The sequence below is a fragment of the Emys orbicularis genome, chromosome 8 (assembly GCF_028017835.1).
Source record: "Emys orbicularis isolate rEmyOrb1 chromosome 8, rEmyOrb1.hap1, whole genome shotgun sequence".
Taxonomy (NCBI): Eukaryota; Metazoa; Chordata; order Testudines; family Emydidae; genus Emys; species Emys orbicularis.
The window spans coordinates 66,164,996-66,184,691 of record NC_088690.1 but is presented as its reverse complement, the minus strand read 5'-3'; the positions used below and the strand labels follow the sequence as shown (position 1 = coordinate 66,184,691).

At 44.3% G+C, this 19,696-nt stretch overlaps 1 protein-coding gene across 1 annotated transcript in view; it reads right to left on the bottom strand.

The window, feature by feature from the left end:
* The window catches only part of DNM3 (dynamin 3), a 353,245-nt gene that overhangs the window by 58,975 nt on the left and 274,574 nt on the right, over positions 1-19,696 (bottom strand). The window contains exon 18 of the mRNA XM_065408897.1: positions 7,169-7,180. Coding sequence (XP_065264969.1) covers positions 7,169-7,180 — 12 coding nt within the window. The remainder of the gene's footprint in view (positions 1-7,168; positions 7,181-19,696) is intronic.

Sequence of the window (19,696 nt, the reverse complement as noted above, 5' to 3'; positions counted from 1 at the left end):
CCTTGCCAAAAATGCAGCCAAGACCATAGAATTACTATGCTGGGAAATAAAGAATGGCGACTTATTTCTAAATTGTCTGGAGCCTAACATCAGCAGGTCCACTGTAAAGCAGAAATGTATGTGAAGTGCTGTTAACAGATATCTGACCGCTGGCTCCCTGACATACAGTTACCAGCTTCCTTAGAGCTGGTTTTGAAATCATTCCGTTTGATGGCCTGTGTCTTGTTACAGTCAGTGCAACTGATGCAATCCTGAGTCTTTTTTTCCCCTGTCCATTTTAACTGTCTCACGCCAGTTTGTTTCTGCTCTAAGGAAGCATATAACAAGCCTGAACCAACTTCTTGGCTTTCACAAACTTATGACATTAGAGTCACTTGCTCCTCTAAGCAGAGTTACTCCAAAATGTTTAGGGAAATGAGAAGATGATTTTGATTTGATAAATTTGTTTTCAGGTCCTTGGAATGGAGAGCAAGCAAGCAAGGGCCTGAAAACCAGCCTGCCACTTCCTTCCCTCCCTGGGTTTTGGACTGCTTTTGACCTAGGTCTCACGTCCCCCCCCACTAAGACTCCACTGTAAAAGTCAATTCATCTGTCTCAAAAGACGACTGAAACACAGCATATATTATGGCACATTTCCAATTTTAAAGCGATTTCAACACTTCATTTAAAAACTATTTTTAAACTTCATTGGCATGACGCTATTTTTTTAATTTGAAGTGGGTTCTTTTCCACCTAGAATTCAGTACCTTCTATTTCTAAAAAATTATACATTTGGAATTAAAAAACCTCTAAAAATATGAAACTCATTTAAACATCTTACATTTTCATCTGAACTATTTTACTATCTAACAAATCAGTATAGATGTTTTTTCCACTTCTCTACAAAGAAAAATGATTCTTTACTTTTCACAATTTATTGATCTAACCAATATATTGATCTAAGAACACAGAGGGAAGGACAAACTAATTTATTTTTCCGTTTGCATCTATCTGCCATGATTTTTAAAACATACCTGATAAGTGGCTAAGCTAGATTTTAGTTCTAGCTGGTGGATAAAAATCCCTCTTCAGAAATCTAGTTGAGTTTAGGAAAGCTCTTTTGTCACCCAAAGATATACATGATTTCTGGAATGACTTTTCCATTTACATGCCAGTCACCAGGCAAGCACGAGTGATAGTCTTAAAAAGACTTTCTTACTTCGGACAAACCAGGACATCTGGTCCTTTTAATAAAGTAGCTGAACTGGACTCTGAGTTTGGCAAAACCGTTTTAGGGATTTTTTAAAAAATTTGAATCTAAGCAATTAAGAGAAATGTTCTAAGGAATACAAGCTACAGACCAGGCAGGGAAAACATTTTCCTGCAAAATTTCTAATCTGCTCCTTCTAAAGAAAACTTTGCTTGTCTTTGCAAAGAACAATCACCAAACAAGATCAAAGTGGACTGTAAACTTTTTGTAGTGAGCTATGATGTCACATGGCTACATCCAATATGACTGCAATTTAGAAAGCTCTACAAATGACCTAAAGATCTATTTGCCGTTGTGTTGTAGTCATGTCGGTCCCAGGATATTAGAGAGACAAGGTGGGTGAGGCAATATATTATATTGGACCAACTTCTGAAGAAGAGCTCTGTGTAGCTCCAAAGCTTGTCTCTTTCACCCGCAGAAGTCAGCCCAATAAAAGATATCCCTCCCCCCCCCCCCCCCCCACCATGTCTCTCTAAAAGATCTGGCCAGCTGTGCATGGGAGGAGGTGCTGTACCTTTCTAAGGGTGGATTAGGTGCGCAGACCCATCTTGTCAGGGAACTTCATGTGGCACAATGTCTCCCAAAACTCCACCAGAGAGGGTGCAGCTCAGCAATGGACCTGATCTAATGGTACAATCTGGCCCTGTACACAGACACACACACCACAAAGGTTAAGATTGCCTATATGTTTCCAGTTCTAAAGGACCTTCCTATCTTGGTTACAGTTTACAATAAGAGTACTGTAATTCCAGCATAGTTCCATTGCTATTACAGTGTTGGATTCGCTTTCCAGTATTAATTACCAATAATTCAATAACTGGAAGATTGTCAATGGGATTGATTTACTACTTAATATTACTGCTTTTGTGTGCTTCTTAATATATATGCTATTAGAACCCAGGTACACTAACTACATAGAGATTATTCTCAGTAGTGAGTTTTCAAATTATATGAATTAATGGTAATTGCAGATGTCATGGTTACAAGGCTGACTGCACCGTTAACCCCTCTCAAATCTCTCCTAGTTAGGGTTGCCAACTGTGGCTGGATGAATTCCTGGAGATTTCATCACTTGGCATAATCTTTAAAGATGAATCTTTAATTCCTGGAGAGTCCAGGACAGTCCTGGAGGGTTGGGAGCCCTATTCCTAAGTGCACTCCCCTCCAGTATTAGGTCTCATGTCTTCATTTTTCTCAAGGTGGTGTCCCCACAATTCTTCCCCTCTGAGATCAGGTCTCAAGCTACAGCACTTTGTGTAGCAACTGTGATTCTCAGCAGGTCAGACTGGGTTTGGCGTCTGAAAATCTTCCCTCTGGGAGCTGTGACCAGCAAGTAATACATGGACCAGACAGCTCTCACAAAACAAAAGTACAGTACTGTTTAACAATGTAGGAACACTGCACAATGTAAGAGAAAAGGATGATTAACACAATAAAAGAGGTCTATACACGTCTATTTTACCTAAGGCTTACCAGCCCTGTAGAAGCTTATGTAAGGTTAACTGCTTCAGACTCTCCCACAGGATCTATGTCAGTCTGCCCCTCAGGTACAACTCTGATAACTGCCCCCTCATCTCTGGTTTGAGAGAGATTTACTGTCCTCTGATCTGTTCATTCCTAGGCCTGCCTAACACAAGTGAGTAACTGGCCTAGGGTCATTCTCATAAGCAAACTAGAGAAATGTGGTCTAGATTAAATTACTATAAGATGGGTTCATCAGTGCCATGGTTCAAAGACCGAACTCAAAGAGCAGTTGTCAATGGGTCACTGTCAAACTGGGAGGGTGCATCTAGTGGGGTCTGGCAGGGGTCAGTCCTGGGTCCAGTACTATTCATTATTTTCATTAATAAATTGGATAATGGTGTGGAGAGTATGTTTATAAATTTTGCAGATGACACCAAGCTGGGAGGGGTTGCAAGCACTTTGAAGGGCAGGATTAGAATTCAAAACAATCTTGACAAATTGGAGAATTGGTCTCAATTCAACAAGGTGAAATTCAATAATGACAAGTGCAAAGCATTTCACTTACAAAGAAAAAAAATCAAACGCACAACTACACCATGGGGAACAATTGGCTAGGAGACAGCACTGCTGAAAAAATCTGGGGGTTATAGTGGATCACAAACTGAATGAGAGTCAACAGTGTGATGCAGTTGCAAGGAAGGATAATATCATTCTGGGGTGTAGTAACTGGAGTGTTGTATGGCAGACAAGGGAGGTAATTGTCCCGCTCTACTTGGCACTGGTGAGGTCTCAGCTGAAGTACTGTGTCCAGTTCTGGGTGCCACACTTTAGGAAAGATGGGGATAAACTGGAGAGAGTCCAGAGAAGAGCAATAAAAGTGATAAAAGGTTTAGAAAACCTGACCTATGAAGAAAGGTTAGAATAACTGGGTACATTTAGTCTGGAGAAAAGACTGAGTGGGAAGCTGATCGTCTTCAAATATATGTTAAGGGCCGTTATAAAGAGGACAGTGATCAGCTATTCTCCATGTCCACTGAAGGTGGGACAAGTAGTAATGAGCTTAATCTGTAGCAAGGGAGATTTAGGTTAGATGTCAGGAAAACTTTTTAACTATAAGGGTAATAGGAATAGGCTTCCAAGGCTGTGGAATTCCCCATCATTGGAGGTTTTTAAGAACACGTTGGACAAACCCCTGTAAGTGCAGAGGGCTGAACTTGATGACTTCTCATGCTCCCTTCCAGCCCTACATTTCTATGATTCTCAGTAGTCTCTTCACAGTTCATAGCTTAGGTAGTGTGTCTCCTAGCCTCCTGTCCTGTTTACGAGGAGGGTTTTTATTTGGAGCCATTGTCTGGCCTTTATAGCTGTTTTTCAACAACTCGGATATTAAACTAAACCAACAAATGCATACAATAAAGAATTCCAATAACCCAATGTAGCCAAACAGTAACTATATCATTAACCAAGTCAGCAATTTTATTACTAAATTATTACAGATCAGTCCCCCATGTCTTTCACAACAGGTACCCAGAAGCAGAGCTGTAGTGTAACTGCAATGTAACTACACTGCAGTCACAACACCCTTACAATGTACTACCCTTATCGGTATGTCCAACTTGTACTGCTCAGGCTGAAATTTCTCATGTGTGGTTTCAGAGTTACATTTCTTTTTGAAAGTTTAAGCAAAAGCAGTTCAGCCATTTTAGAGTATAAAGAGAGGAGGAGAAATGCACTTTTAACATTTTGTGAACTTTTACAAAAAACAGTTTTAGTGCTTGGGAATTTGTGGTAAAAATTTGGTGAGAACACAGGGTCAGATTTTTAAAAGTATTTAAAGGTAAATGCCTTTAAAAATCTGCAGCACAGTGCCTAGGATACATTTTAATTTAACAAAGTTATAAATGTAATAAAATGGACTTTGTGAAGGTGTCCTGGTTTTTCTTATCCATTAACTGAATTTTGGGGGGGGGGGGGAGGGAGGAAGGGGCGGCGCTGGAGATAGAATGAGGACATCACTAACTATCTCTCAATGTTCTACCTACTCTGCACATGTGTGCATAAGGAAGTTGAGTCGAGTTTAGTTTTAACGTAAAGATGCATACGGAATTTTGTCTCTGTGTGTTGCATGAGATACAGCTCATCTGCCTTATCCTATGTGATCTGTTCCTGGCTTTGGTCCAGCAAAACACTTCAGCACATTAAACTTTAAGAATGAGTAATCCCACAGACGTTAAGGATTATGCAAAAATAAAAAATAAAAACAAATTCCTAGAAGACTGTTGCTAATCCACCCCTTGAATAAGAAATAGGCTTCTATTATCTCCTAGAAACTTTTTGTTTTGCTCTTTGTTTCCAGTTCTGCAAGTCTTAGGCAGCAATGTTAAGGGCAGGTGGGATGACACTAAACAATGAAGGATTATGAGCTGCTGGCAAATTTGCTGCATCCCTTAACTGCACTTCTGTCCCCTCAATGCTATCCTATCCCTTCTCCCCCCTCTCATCTGCCACCATTTCCTTTCCCCCATAACAGAATGGAAGGAGTCTACTGCTGCCATAGGTGCTGGGAGCTGCAGGTTAATATGTCCTGCCTCACTGGAGCCGGTGTAATGCATTAGATTGCACCCTGAATGGCCTGTGGCAGAGAGAGGAAGGGTCTGGCAGAACACAGATCCTGAGGCAGGAGAACTAGCACTCAAACCTGGGGGTGGGCTTCATGCACTGCGCTTTTGAAATTAACCTTTTTGTTAAGCGACCAGACCTCAAGAGGGGTAATGCTTCTGAGTCTACAATGAGCATGTAGCTCTTGCTTGCAGCTTGTGGGGGGGGGGGGAGCACCAGCTAATAACCATCTCTAAGCTCCTAGGATCCACTGCACCTGCCTTCATGCGCCCTGCCATACGGTATCAGCATACTGTTCCCACCCGAGATGCCACCTCCTACTGCCTCCCAGAGTGCCCCCTCATTACAAGATGAGGGGTTGCCATTCTCCCATGTGTCCCCCCGGGGTCATCCCCAGACCATGTCCCTCTCAGTCCCGTCCCCCTCCATGGCACCCTATTCTGCCACATTTCCCCTGGTCTGTTAGCCCCAATCTAAACTCTTCTCCCTCTGCATCAGCTCAGCAGTTGAGGCGGCAGCACAGCCTACAGTCAGCACAAGGTAAATTCAGATTATAAATGTTGTAACATAGTATTGATAGTTTAAGTGTTAGCCATATAGACAAACCCAGCTCTTCATCTCAACCGCCTCCCGTGCAACACACCACCCTTCACCATTTCCCTGAAAATACTGGGAGACAAATCTCCCCAGCAAAGCCAACAAAATAGACCAAGCGTGGAGTTTCTAAGCCTAGCCACTTTGGAGACATGAGGAATCAAAAACTGGTAAGAAAAATTATGAAAGTGAAGGATGGGTAAATTCACCAATCATAACATTAAAAATTCCTTTTCTGATCTTTCCCAAACTTCCCAGAAAAACTCTACCCGAGGATGAGATGCAGCAGGCAACATTGCAGGGGAACTCCTTGGTTTTTATTGTAAGCTAGTTTCAGCCTTTAGTACAGGGAGGCTACTGCTGCTCCATAATGTTCCTTCCAAAGGGTTAACATGCTGCCCCCTTCCCCACAAAGAAGCAATTGTAACATGCTAACTTCTTTCTACTGCATGACAGTCTTCACTGCACTATATTCCAGTGTGTGAGAGATGCTGTATTCACTTATAGGATCAGTAAAAATGGTATAAAAAGTATTTAGAAATGTATTAAGTCTGGGAACTGCTAGATTACTAGTTTATCAGCTAGACATTAGCAAAACTTTCTTTTTATGTGCTGCTTAGTTTCACAAAACCTACCAGGCATATTTCAAGTCTCCCTCTCCCACACCCTTCTGCTGCCGTCCAGCTGGAATACATCAAGGGTCTAGAAGCCAAGTCAAATGTTGACCCCACCCTCCTCCATCCATTTTAAGGCACCTTCAAAGCCAGTACACTGATCTAGTTCAGCTTAGCCAACAACGCCAGCAAATCTGTTATTTAAGACTTCAGTGCTGGATTTTTATAACTGCCCATTAATACAAGCTTTGATGTATGGTCAAAAAAATCCAGCTGTAATGATTTTCATCAGACTGTAGTAACCTTTCCTCAAAAGGGTCTTTATTTCTATACCTTCATAATCTTTATTCCCAACACCATTTTATTTCTATATAGTATCACTCTGAATTGCCTTATAAACCGGCCCTGAACAATACGAAACACTTCTCCTTCCCAAAAGCTGAAACAGAAGGGCCATTATAGTTCTAGCAAATATAACTTTTTGCATCAGAGTTTGCAACACTATTTTATTCAAAACAGCCTACATTTTAGGCTAAAGTTGCGTGAACCAGAACAGAAACATTTGTTTTTCTGACAAAACACTTTGGGAAGGGTAGAAAGGGAGTTTGTAACAGGACAAAGAACTTACTCTGTTGTTCCCCTTTGCAGGAAGCAGCATGGAAAAAAAGGAACACGATCCATTAGATACATGTATTTCAAATGCATGCAGTGTGCTGTGTGTAATTTGGGTGTCACACAAACCAAATGAGGAACTGAATCAAAGTGTATTCCCTAATTCCCGCTGGTGAGAAAGCTGCAAGGAAGGTATAAGAAATCCACGAAAGATTTGAAATGGTGAGTCAAGTTGTAAACTCACAGCAACAGACGGTAACTGCAAGTTTTCAAAATTTCCTTTGCTTCTTCTAAGCATAAATCAGGAGCAGTGCCACTGAAGCCACTGGTGTAAGTGACAGTGAAAAGAGACCCAAAATGATTTGGGGATGGGCCTGTAGCCAGCTGGACTTTCTTGCACTGGTAAAATTGAACTTCTAGCATGCAAGGCAACCCACTAAACATGTCTGCTTGCCATTTCATGACAGCCACTCCCCACAACATGCCAGGGAATGGAAAGTTTCACCATCCAATTTAAAAAAAAAGAAGAAGAAGAAGAAGAAGAAGAAAAAAGCAAATATGGTATATGTAGGCTGGTAATACGAAAGGGGAGCAGGGGAAGGAGTAGGTGGTGTCGGGGAGGTAGAGTAAGCAGAACAACTTACGATGAAAATCTGCGCTATTTTTTTTAATTATGAGTTTTGCCATGGGCTGGCATGAACAGTATACATTATATAGTGGGAAACTGGCCAAAATAAATCCTAGGCTACGGTTGAGAAATGCAGTCTGGAAAGGTTAGTCACAAAGTTGTAGTCATTTTAAAAAAAAAGAGTGTTTGGATACGCCAATACAGAAAGCAGCAGTAAAGTCAGCTGGTAAACGGATCTCTCCTTTCAAAGTGAAACAGCAAGGCTGTGATTTATAGCCAACGAGCTGACTCACATGGGACAGGTTGAAAAAAATAAAAATACTGATTCATTGCTATCAGGGTGGCACTCAGAACCCCTGTCCTGATGAAAGCAAATCCTGGGGCAGAGAGGGGACTTGGCAAGCTGAAAAAGAAGCCAGAGTTCCACAAAGCAATGTCTGGTAATTATGTTGTGGTAAAAGACAGTGACCAATTGTGCATGCATAGGCACAGAGCAAAAAGGAGAGAGAGAATCAGAAGGAAGAGGTGGGTTTGGAAGGCCAGGTTGACATTTGGACTAATTTTCAATGTATTAGGGACATTTGTTCACACACACACGCACAAAAATCAGTGCCTCTTGAACTTAGTTTACAGTACAGTACATAGTACAGACCAATAGGTAAGTTTTTTCTTGGTATTTTTGACAGACAGGAACTGCTTGACCCAGCAGTCGTCATGACCATTATCAACAGTGCAAATTTCAAGTGACTCCGCAAATCGACAGCTCTTAAAACTCAACAGACTTGCATTTACAGCAAGGCTGCTGAATTTAGTGACAAAAAGGCTTTGCTCCTTTTTACTCTTCTCAGCACTGCAGACACAGCACAAGAAAGAGCGAGTGAGCTGGATTCCACATCAACTGGCTTGTACAGCAGGAGCAGAACTGTTGAGGAGAGAGCACAGCTTGACTTTCAGATTCCAGGCTGACCGTGCACCACTGGCAGTTTGGGAAAGCAGGCCTGATTCACCACTGCAATACTCAAACTTTGTGTCGCTATTATTCAACTTTTAATTTCTATGGGCCGATTTTTACCACAGGTGCCAAAGGCTTGGCGATTCAGCAACAGCTGTAACTTGCACATGCAGAGGACTGAGAAGTCAGGCTGTAAAGGGACTGGGGCTGCTTGTTTGCATTTCTTGACCTTGGAACTGCCAAAGAGGAAGTGTTGAAATGAGTGCAAATTGCTGCCAGTTGCTAACAGTCACATGCACAAAGAGAGGGCCCCTAAACCTTGAAAGGAGAATGAGTACAGGTTGATGTGAGCCCCCAAAGGCATTTCACATTTTCAGAGGAAGGTTTGAAAATGCTGAGAAAATTGTGCTGATGAGTTCTAGCACAACTCAAAACTTAGTTTCAGAGTGGTAGCCGTGTTAGTCTGTATCAGCAAAAAGAACGAGGAGTACTTGTGGCACCTTAGAGACTAACAAATTTATTTGGGCATAAGCTTTCGTTGGCTAAAACCCACTTCATTGGATGCATATAGTGGAAAATACAGTAGGAAAATGTTATACACAGAGAACATGAAAAAATGGGTGTTGCCATACCAACTCTAACGAGACTAATCAATTAAGGTGGGCTATTATCAGCAGAAGAAAAAAAGAACTTTTGTAGTGATAATCAGGATGGTCCATTTCAAATTGTTGACAAGAAGGTGTGAGTAACAGTAGGGGGAAAATTAGCATGGGGAAATAGTTTTTACTTTGTGTAAGGACCCATCCACTCCCAGTCTTTATTCAAGCCTAATTTAATGGTGTCCAGTTTGCAAATTAATTCCAGTTCTGCAGTTTCTCATTGGAGTCTGTTTTTGAAATTTTTGTTGGAGAATTGCAACTTTTAGGTCTGTAATTGAGTGACCAGGGAGGTTGAAGTGTTCTCCAACTGGTTTTTGAATGTTATAATTCTTGACATCTGATTTGTGTCCATTTATTCTTTCACGTAGATGTCACAGCAAACCTGGTGGCTGAACTTTGTGAATTTGTCCTCACCCACAACTATTTCACATTTGGGGACAATGTATACCTTCAAGTCAGTGGCACTGCTATGAGTGCCCGCATGGCCCCACAGTATGCCAACATTTTTATGGCTGACTTAGAACAATGCTTCCTCAGCTCTCGTCCCCTAATGCCCCTACTCTACTTGCGCTACATTGATGACATCTTCATCATCTGGACTCTTGGAAAAGAAGCCGTTGAGGAATTCCATCATGATTTCAACAATTTCCATCCCACCATCAACCTCAGCCTGGACCAGTCCACACAAGAGATCCACTTCCTGGACACTACATTGCTAATAAGCGATGGTCACATAAACACCACCCTATACTGGAAACCTACTGACCGCTATACTTACCTACATGCCTCCAGCTTTCATCCAGACCACATCACATGATCCATTGTCTACAGCCAAGCTCTAAGATACAACCGCATTTGCTCCAATCCCTCAGACAGAGACAAACACCTACAAGATCTCTATCAAGCGTTCTTAAAACTACAATACTTCCCTGCTGAAGTGAAGAAACAGATTGACAGAGCCAGAAGAATACCCAGAAGTCACCTACTCCAGGACAGGCCCAACAAAGAACGTAACAGAACGCCACTAGCCGACGGCTTCAGCCCCCAACTAAAACCTCTCCAGCGCATCATCAAGGATCTATAACCTATCCTGAAGGACGATCCCTCACTCTCACAGATCTTGGGAGACAGGCTAGTCCTCGCTTACAGACAGCCCCCCAACCTGAAGCAAATACTCACCAGCAACCACACAACAAAAACACTAACCCAGGAACCTATCCTTGCAACAAAGCCCGTTGCCAACTCTGTCCACATATCTATTCAAGGGACACCATCATAGGACCTAATCACATCAGCCACACCATCAGAGGCTCGTTCACTTGCACATCTACCAATGTGATATATGCCATCATGTGCCAGCAATGCCCTTCTGCCATGTACATTGGCCAAACCAAACAGTCTCTACACAAAAGAATAAATGGACACAAATCAGATGTCAAGAATTATAACATTCAAAAACCAGTCGGAGAACACTTCAACTTCCCTGGTCACTCAGTTACAGACCTAAAAGTCACAATTCTCCAACAAAAAAACTTCAAAAACAGACTCCAATGAGAAACTGCAGAACTGGAATTAATTTGCAAACTGGACACCATTAAATTAGGCTTGAATAAAGACTGGGAGTGGATGGGTTCCTGTAAGACAGTTCTCTGCAGGGCAAGAGCAACACCTAACATCTATTTCAACAGAGCTTGGTAATCTTCTACAAAAGGAGTTTCACACAACAGAGAAAAATGTTAGTCCTTTGAGACAGTATTTATAAGAGCATGCACAATGCTCCGGTAGTGTAAAAATAATCCCCACTCCAGCTCATAGCAGAATCAGTTTTCAGTGGATTCCATTTTCCTCAGTTCATCCTCTTTCTCTGTCCCTCTGCAAGGCTTTAAAAAGTGTTTATCACTCTGGTATCTAGGTGCTCTTTGGCCACAGATACGTTAATAAAAAGAACACTTCTCAGAATTTATTTTGACCGCAAAGCATTTCCCAAGGAGGCAAAAAAAATCTGACAACCCAACCATTTTGATTTGTTTAAAGGGAGGAAGATAAAAGATGAAGTTTACCACTAGAAACCAGAAGTGTTTTTAAGGGCTACACATAAAAATTAACTTACACCAGACAGAGGCAAACAAAACCAGGTTCCAAAATATCCTTTATTAAAGGCACTAACAAGATGCATGTTCTCTTGACATTAACATGGATTTTTACATATGCTCCCCAAAATGTGAATTAATGCACAATTTGTCTTTTCCACAAGAGCAGACTTGGGGCTCATGATTCTGTGTGTTGTGGGTTTAACTGCAAATATTTGGCTCATGGTAGAATTGTGTGCTTTTGGATCACACTCCCTACCTGCTCTGATAACCATGACAGTGTGAAGGCCAGAAGAGACAGTTTAGTAACCATTCCTTAAACCTACTTAATAATCAGCTGTTCTGCTTCCTTATAGGGCTTTTGGGGTTCTATTTTTACAGTTGGTTTAGTAGAGTAAAGCTGTATTACACATGAAATGGTGACACCAAACACATGAACGTAACAGCAAATATTAACATTTATGTACTATAGACAGGTTTCCTGAAGGGCTCAGCCTTAGCTTAGCTACACTGCCACTGAAGTCAATGGTAAAGCTCCCAATGGCTTCAACAAGAGCAGAGTTAGGCCACTGCGGTGAACATCTGAAAATCCCTCCCACTTATCCATTCATCAATGGATACTTTAAATACACTAGAAAAGACCTGAAAGATCTCTACTCCAGTATCTTATGTGTTTATCCTGTATGGAGCACAGGAAAGATGTAGTCATTTGATATGCTGGAAGCACACTTTACTAGCCAATCTGCTTGAAGTAATCTCTACCACTAAAAGAGACTACACCGCAGATCCTTACCAGGGCTGCTTCATTGTACACCATTTAATATCTATTACCACTTCCTCAATGAATACCAGAGAACGGTGCCTGAAGACTGGTTAATTTTCAAAAGCACAGTAATTTTAATTAATTGTTGACATTTGTAACTCTAAGATAAATTGTGAGAACTGATTGTAGGGTCAGCAGAGCTTTCCCAAAAGTGGGGGGCCAGGCCCCCCAACCCCTCTGTGGCCCCACCCCTGCCCCTCCTCTTCCCCCCTGAGGCCCTGACCCCGGCCAAGATGGAAGTCAGAGCGGGGCCGGGGAGCCCAGGCCCCTCCACCTGCCCGGGGTGGTGGGGCCCAAGAGAAGCCCCTCCCCGGCCTGTGTCCCCGCCCCCCCGCCCATGGTAGGTGGATGGTCCGCGGCTCCTCACAGTTGCCCACGCAGCTCTTTCCTCGACCCGACTCCGGCTCCTGCCCTGGGTGAGGGCCTGGGAGGTGGGGATATGGGCCGGGGGCTGCTCTCAGGTCCCCCCCCCCCCGGGCAGGTGGAGGGTCCACGGCTCCTCACAGCTGCCTGGGCTCCCTGGCCAGGCTCCAGCTGCCTGCCTGGCTGAGGCCTTGGGGGAAAGAGGAGAGGTAGAGGCAGGGCCCATGGTGAAAAGTGGACAGGCAGGCCCATCCACTTTCAATAGGTGAGGGGGCCCTGGCCCCCCTGGTTTTGGCACCCTTGACTCATGGTGAGTTTCATGTATGCCATGGTGCTGTAACCATGTCGGTCCCAGGATATTAGAGAGACAAGGTGGGTGAAATAATATCTTTTATTGGACCAACATTACTAAGTGGTAGAAAAGTAACTACCAACCATTTGGAGACCATTCCTAAAAGGTTTCTGTCAAAAAAACTACTTTTATTGTAGAGAGCTTTGCATGTCAGTTATAGAATACCAAAAAGGATTTGAGAAGATCCCTAATGGGTATAACCTCTCAGGCAAGGCCTGTCTTTCTTGTGCCTCGATTAAGAGTATATTAGTATTCACATGAGGAAATGGAAGAATTAATAAGTGGGTGGATCTCTTCTACCCTATCTTTTGTACAGTGGCCACTTGTTAAGTGTCCATCAGGCCAAACCTGCTCATAAACTGATGGTCAACATTCAAAATAGTTCTGGGTCATTGAAGAGCTGATATCTGAGTGTCTGGCTGTAGATAACAGATTCTTGGTGTGTTCGGAGTGACTACTGAATTTGTGAGGTGTGATGATCTGTGGGTTTCTACCTACCTTCATAGCTTCAGTAACCACCCCAAACACAGCAACAAATATGTTATCTACAGCGAGGCATTCAGATATCACAGAATATGCTCCAAGGGGAAAGTCTGGGATAGATACCTCAAAACCGCCTTCCCCAAACAAGGACACTCCACCAGAGAAGTAGATCGCCTCATGGAACAGGCCACCCAAATACCCAGAAAGAACCTGCTTCAATACAGAAACAAAACCTGCTTTGACCGCACACCCCTAGTTCTCACCTACCATCCCACACTGGAACCTATACGGGATATCATCAAACAGCTACAACCCATACTTGATGGGAACCCCATCCTGAAAGATATCTTTCCTGAACCCCTTCTTCTGGCCTTCAAACAACTCCCCAACTTCTTCAAGCTCATCATCAGAAACAAGCTTCCCACAGACCAGGACACATCAACTCAAAGCAGCACCAGACCCTGCCAGAACAACAGATGCAAAACCTGCAGACATATCTCCACTGCTACAATGATCACACCCCCCGGAACACACCTTTCAAGACAGATGCCTACATACATCTATCACAACATGTAGTGTACCTCATTCCGTGCACTACATGCCCCTATAGTAACTATGGGGGCGAAACAAGACAATCACTATGCTCTTGAATGAACTTACACAGAAAAATGATAAAAGACAAAATCACTACATCATCTGGGGTGAACACTTGTCACAACACGATCACTCTATATCTGACCTATCCAGAGGTGAAAGTAAGCCGGTATGCCCCAGGTGGCAATTTAAAGGGCCTGGGGCTCCCAGCAGCGGCTGGAGCCCCAGGCCCTTTAAATGCCGCCAGAGCCCCGCTGCTGGAGCCCTGGGGTAGCGGCGGGGCTCCGGGGGTTATTTCAAGGGCCGGGGCTCCCGCTGCCTCTACTGCCCTGGGCCCTTTAAATAGCTGCTGGAGCCCCACCGCTACCCCAGGGCTCCGAGGGCTATTTAAAGGGCCGGGGCAATAGAAGCAGGGGAGTCGTGGGCCCTTTAAATAGCCGCCGGAGCCCTGCTGCTGGAGCCCTGGGGTAGCGGCGGGGCTCCGGGGGCTATTTAAAGGGCCCGGGGCTCCCGCTGCCTCTACGGCCCCGACCCTTTAAATAGCTGCCGGAGCCCCCGGCTGCCGCTGCTACCCCAGGGCTCCGGCAGGCTCCAGCGGCTATTTAAAGGGCCCGGGGCGGTAGCAGCGGCCAAGCCCTGGGCCCTTTAAACTGCTTCCGGAGCCCCCGGCTGCCGCTGCTACCCCGGCAGGGGAGGGGGAGGGCACTTACCAGTACAGGGTTGGCCAGGGCTGGCTCTGACCCCCCCATCCCCGCCCCTTCCGCCCGAGGCCCCGCCCCTTCCAGGGGGCAGAGCCAGCCCCAACCCAGCCCCGTACCAGTAAGTCCCTATTTCTACTTTCACCCCTGGACTTATCAGTCCTCATCCACAAAGGAAACCTGCACAACACTTTCAAAAGACGAGGCTGGGAGCTTAAATTCATAAGTTTGATAGACACTAAAACTCATGGTCTTAATAAAGACACTGGATTTATGGCTTTTTAAAACAACCTGTAACCCATTTACAACTCCCCCCTCCCCCACCCGAACTGCGTCTTCCCCCTTTCCTCCCTATGACTGGACGGGTGTTAATGGGCCACTTCATCTTGAATGGTCCCTTGTTAACTACTTATGCTAAACAATCTTTTTCATCTTGTATTTAGCTGTGACACTCTGAGTAAGTTTCCCAGACCTGAAGATCTCTGTGTGGCTTGAAAGCTTGTCTCCCTCACCAACAGAAGTTGATACAATAAAATATATTACCTGATGCACTTTGTAAGTTTTATGACATTTCTGAAACTTTTCTTCTAGTCAACAGTCTTGACAACTACAAATTTGAATTTGCATCAGCACTTCAATAACCCTTAACTATTTTGAATATTGACCATCAGTTTGTGAGTGGTTTTGGCCTGACGGACACTTAAGATGAGATACTACGCTAGAAGAGATCTGCCCACTTATTAATTCTTCCATTTCCGACCTCATGTGAATACTAATCTACTGTTGAACGAGGCACAAAGAAAGACAAGCCTTGCCTGAGAGGTTATACTCATAAGGGATCTTTTCCAATTCTCTCTAACTGACATGCAAAGCTCTCTACCAAATAAGAGTAATCTGATTGGAGCGGACAGATATCTGAGTCATTAGTGATTATCTTCAAAAAGTCACAGAAGATGGGAGAGATTCCAGAGGACTGGAAAAGGGCGAATATAGTGCCAATCTATAAAAAGAGAAATAAGGACAACCCAGGGAATTACAGACCAGTCAACTTAACTTCACTAGCCTGGAAAGATAATGGAGCAAATACTTAAGCAATCAATTAGCAAACATCTAGAAGATAATAAGGTGATAAGTAACAGTCAGCATGGATTTGTCAAAAACAAATCGTGTCAAACCAACCTGACAGCTTTCTTTGACAGGGTAACAAACCTTGTGGATAGTGGGGAAGCGGTAGACGTGGTATATCTTGACTTTAGTAAAGCTTTTAATACTGTCCCACATGACCTTCTCATAAACAAACTAGGGAAATGCAACCTAGATGGAGCTACTATAAGGTGGGTGCAAAACTGGTTGGACAACTGTTCCCAGAGAGTAGTTATCAGTGGTTCACAGTCATGCTGGAAGGGCATAACGAGTGGGGTCCCGCAGGGATCAGTACTGGGTCAGGTTCTGTTCAATATCTTCATCAATGATTTAGATAATGGCATAGAGAGTACACTTATAAAGTTTGCGGACCATACCATGCTGAGAGGGGTTGCAAGTGCTTTGGAGGATACGATTAAAATTCAAAATGATCTGGACAAATTGCAGAAACGGTCTGAAGTAAATAGGATGAAATTCAATAAGGATAAATGCAAAGTACTCCATTTAGGAAGGAACAATCAGTTGCACACATACAAAATGGGAAATGATTGCCTAGGAAGGAGTACTGCGGAAAGGGATCTGGGGGTCATAGTGGACCACAAGCTAAATATACGTCAACAGTGTAACGCTGTTGCAAAAAAAGCAAACATCATTCTCGGCTGTATTAGCAGGAGTGTTGTAAGCAAGACACAAGAAGTAATTCTTCCGCTCTACTCCGCGCTGATTAGACCTCAACTGAATTATTGTGTCCAGTTCTGGGCACCACATATCAGGAAGGATGTGGACAAAGTGGAGAAAGTCCAGAGAAGAGCAACAAAAATGATTAAAGGTCTAGAAAACATGACCTATGAGGGAAGATTGAAAAAACTGGGTTTGTTTAGTCTGGAAAAGAGAAGACTGAGAGGGGACATGATAACAGTTTTCAAGTATGTAAAAGGTTGTTACAAGGAGGAGAAGAAAAATTGTTTTTCTTAATCTCTGAGGCTAGGACAAGAAGCAATGAGTTTAAATTGCAGCAAGGGAGGTTTAGGTTGGACATTAGGAAAAACTTCCTAACTGTCAGGGTGCTTAAACACTGGAATAAATGGCCTAGAGAGGTTGTGGAGTCTCCATCATTGGAGATTTTTAAGAGCAGGTTAGATAAACACCTGTCAGGGATGGTCTAGATCAGGGGCGGGCAAACTTTTGGCCTGAGGGCCACATCGGGTTTCTGAAATTGTATGGAGGGCCTCCCTAAACAGCCAGGCATGGCCTGGCCCCCGCCCCCTATCCGACCCCCCCTGCTTCTCACCCCCTGACGGCCCCCTGGGGACTCCAGCCCCATCCAACCCCCCTGTTCCCTGATGGCCCCCCCCGGGACCTCTGCCCCATCCACCTCTCCCTGTCCCCTGACCGCCCCTGGAACCCCTGCCCCTGACTGCCCCTGATCCAACGCCTTCTCTCATTCCTGACTGCACCCCCGGGACCCCTACCCCATCCAACCCCCCTGTTCCCCGCCCTCTGACCATCTCGCCCCCTATCCACACCCCGCCACCTGACCACCACCCCGAACTCCCCTGCCCTCTATCCAACCCCCCCCTACTCTCTGCCCCCTTACCGCGCTGCCTGGAGCACCAGTGGCTGGCGGCGCTACAGCCGCACCGCCCAGAGCACCAGGACAGGCAGCTGCGCCGCCCAGCTGGAGCCAGCCACGCCACCGCGCAGCACAGAGCACCGGGTCAGGCCGCGGCTCTGCAAGGGCCTCGCTGGCCAGAGCATTGCGCCGGCGGTGCGGCGAGTTGAGACTGCGGGGGAGGGGGCCGGGGGCCAGCCTCCCGGGTCAGGAGCTCAGGGGCCGGGCAGGAGGGTCCCACGGGCTGGATGTGGCCCGCGGGCCAGAGTTTGCCTACCTCTATTCTAGAATAAAGTATGAACAATACGATACAACAACATGCTAACTATTTTGATACCATTATAAAAGCCGTGGAAGGAGGGAATGCAGCCGATGTAATATCTGGATTCTTGTAATGAATTTGGTAGCATCTCACAAAATAGTACTTGCAAAGTTAATTCTGATTGGCTTCAATATGAGTTGTGGTGCGCGGACACACAACGACTGAAGGATCATGAAAAAGGAAACAATAAATGGCAATGTATTAGCTGGTTGCCAGGTATCCAGTGAGCTGCCCCTGGATTGGTATTTGATCCATTTTTATTCCATTACTTATTCCTGAAATAATTTGTTTAAAATCTTCCCTAAAAACCCAGCTGGTGTGGGAGGGGTGTGGAAAGGTAATGAACTCAGAGCCATTGGGTCGGTGGTGCTGGAGTGACAGCTTGGTATGAGGCGAGAAAACTACGGGCTGCATGCATATGTGAGCAGCAATAAATAGCAGGCGGATCAGAATTGGGAACGTCAGATGGAGTGGGTGGCTAGTGAAAGCAGGAGCAGTGGGGGCAGTGGCGGTGATATATAGAGGGAAATGAAGATGATGTTATAAGAAGCCAGAGCAGTGGACAGTAGTACTTGTGGAAGAGGAGGAGGAGGGGAGCTGGGGAGAGGAGCAAATTACTTCAAAATGGGCGCACCACCAGCCAGACTGATGTGCAAGCTCTTTGATGGGAGAACAATCCATTCACACCACTACAGTGATGTACCAGAGTGAAACAGTTAATGAAGGAAAGGTAAACTACTCATTAGGGGGCAATTTTCAAAGGCTCAAAGGCAGTTAAGTCTCCCAAGTCCTACTGAAAGTCTATTTGCGCCTTTAGAAATCTCCCCCTAGATCTACAGAGGATATTCAATTGGAAGGTGCTGCAAATACCAGTGAAGACAGAAAAATAATACCCAAGAGTTTTTCCACAAGCTCAAACTACCCAAGTGTCAAATAAGAAAATCCTCCCATTGACCCAGTCCCCTGGGAGTTCCATCATGAAGAGGGGAATGTAATTTTTGACAGATTTACAGTAATTGCAAAGGCTTCTTCTGATGGAAACTTATTTAGAAAAAGGAATATCCATAGGTCTAACGTAGGCCCTTAATCACCACTGGCACCCTGTCCTGGGATTCTGCCCTGGCACTGGAATACATGCTAGTGTGGCCCTTAGCTACATTGAAACCAGAAGCTCAGACAGACTTAAGTAATGAGGTCACTTTGGAAATCGGACCAAAACCCCTTGCGCTATGTATAAACAACAACATGACACAGACTGACAAAGGCCTTAAAAATATGAAAGGGCAGTCTGGCAAAATAATTCCCTGGCTTTCTGTATTGTATGTCCAACTGTTACAGGTTTTTTTTTTCCCCTACTCAGTTTTCTTCATATTTCACTTAATTGGGTAAACGTGTATTTGGAGGGCAGTAAAGCAGTAAAAGAAATTTGCATAACAAACTGGAATACCTCCTTCAGTTCTAGAATATGGGGTCTGCAGGAAGATATTAGCGTTCTGCAAAATATCTGTCACCTTCAAAGACAGGAATAGATACTGTGAGGTGGAAGAAAAAACCCTAAAAGGTGTCAGTATTTTTATTATTTGGACTTGAAGGACTGATTTAATTAACAAAAATTATTTCCCTATTGGCCGGAGGGCTTGTTATGTATTAACCCAGAATGTAATGTTACTGCTGAGTTGTGAACCATTAAAAACAGCCATAGGTGTCAGCTCAAGTACAGCAAAGCAAAACACAAACTCTCAGGACATCTGCAGACAGAGCTTAAAAAAAACTCTTCCCAGCATTTTTCTGACTCTTAATCAGGGCAGCTACTGAAAAACTAGTG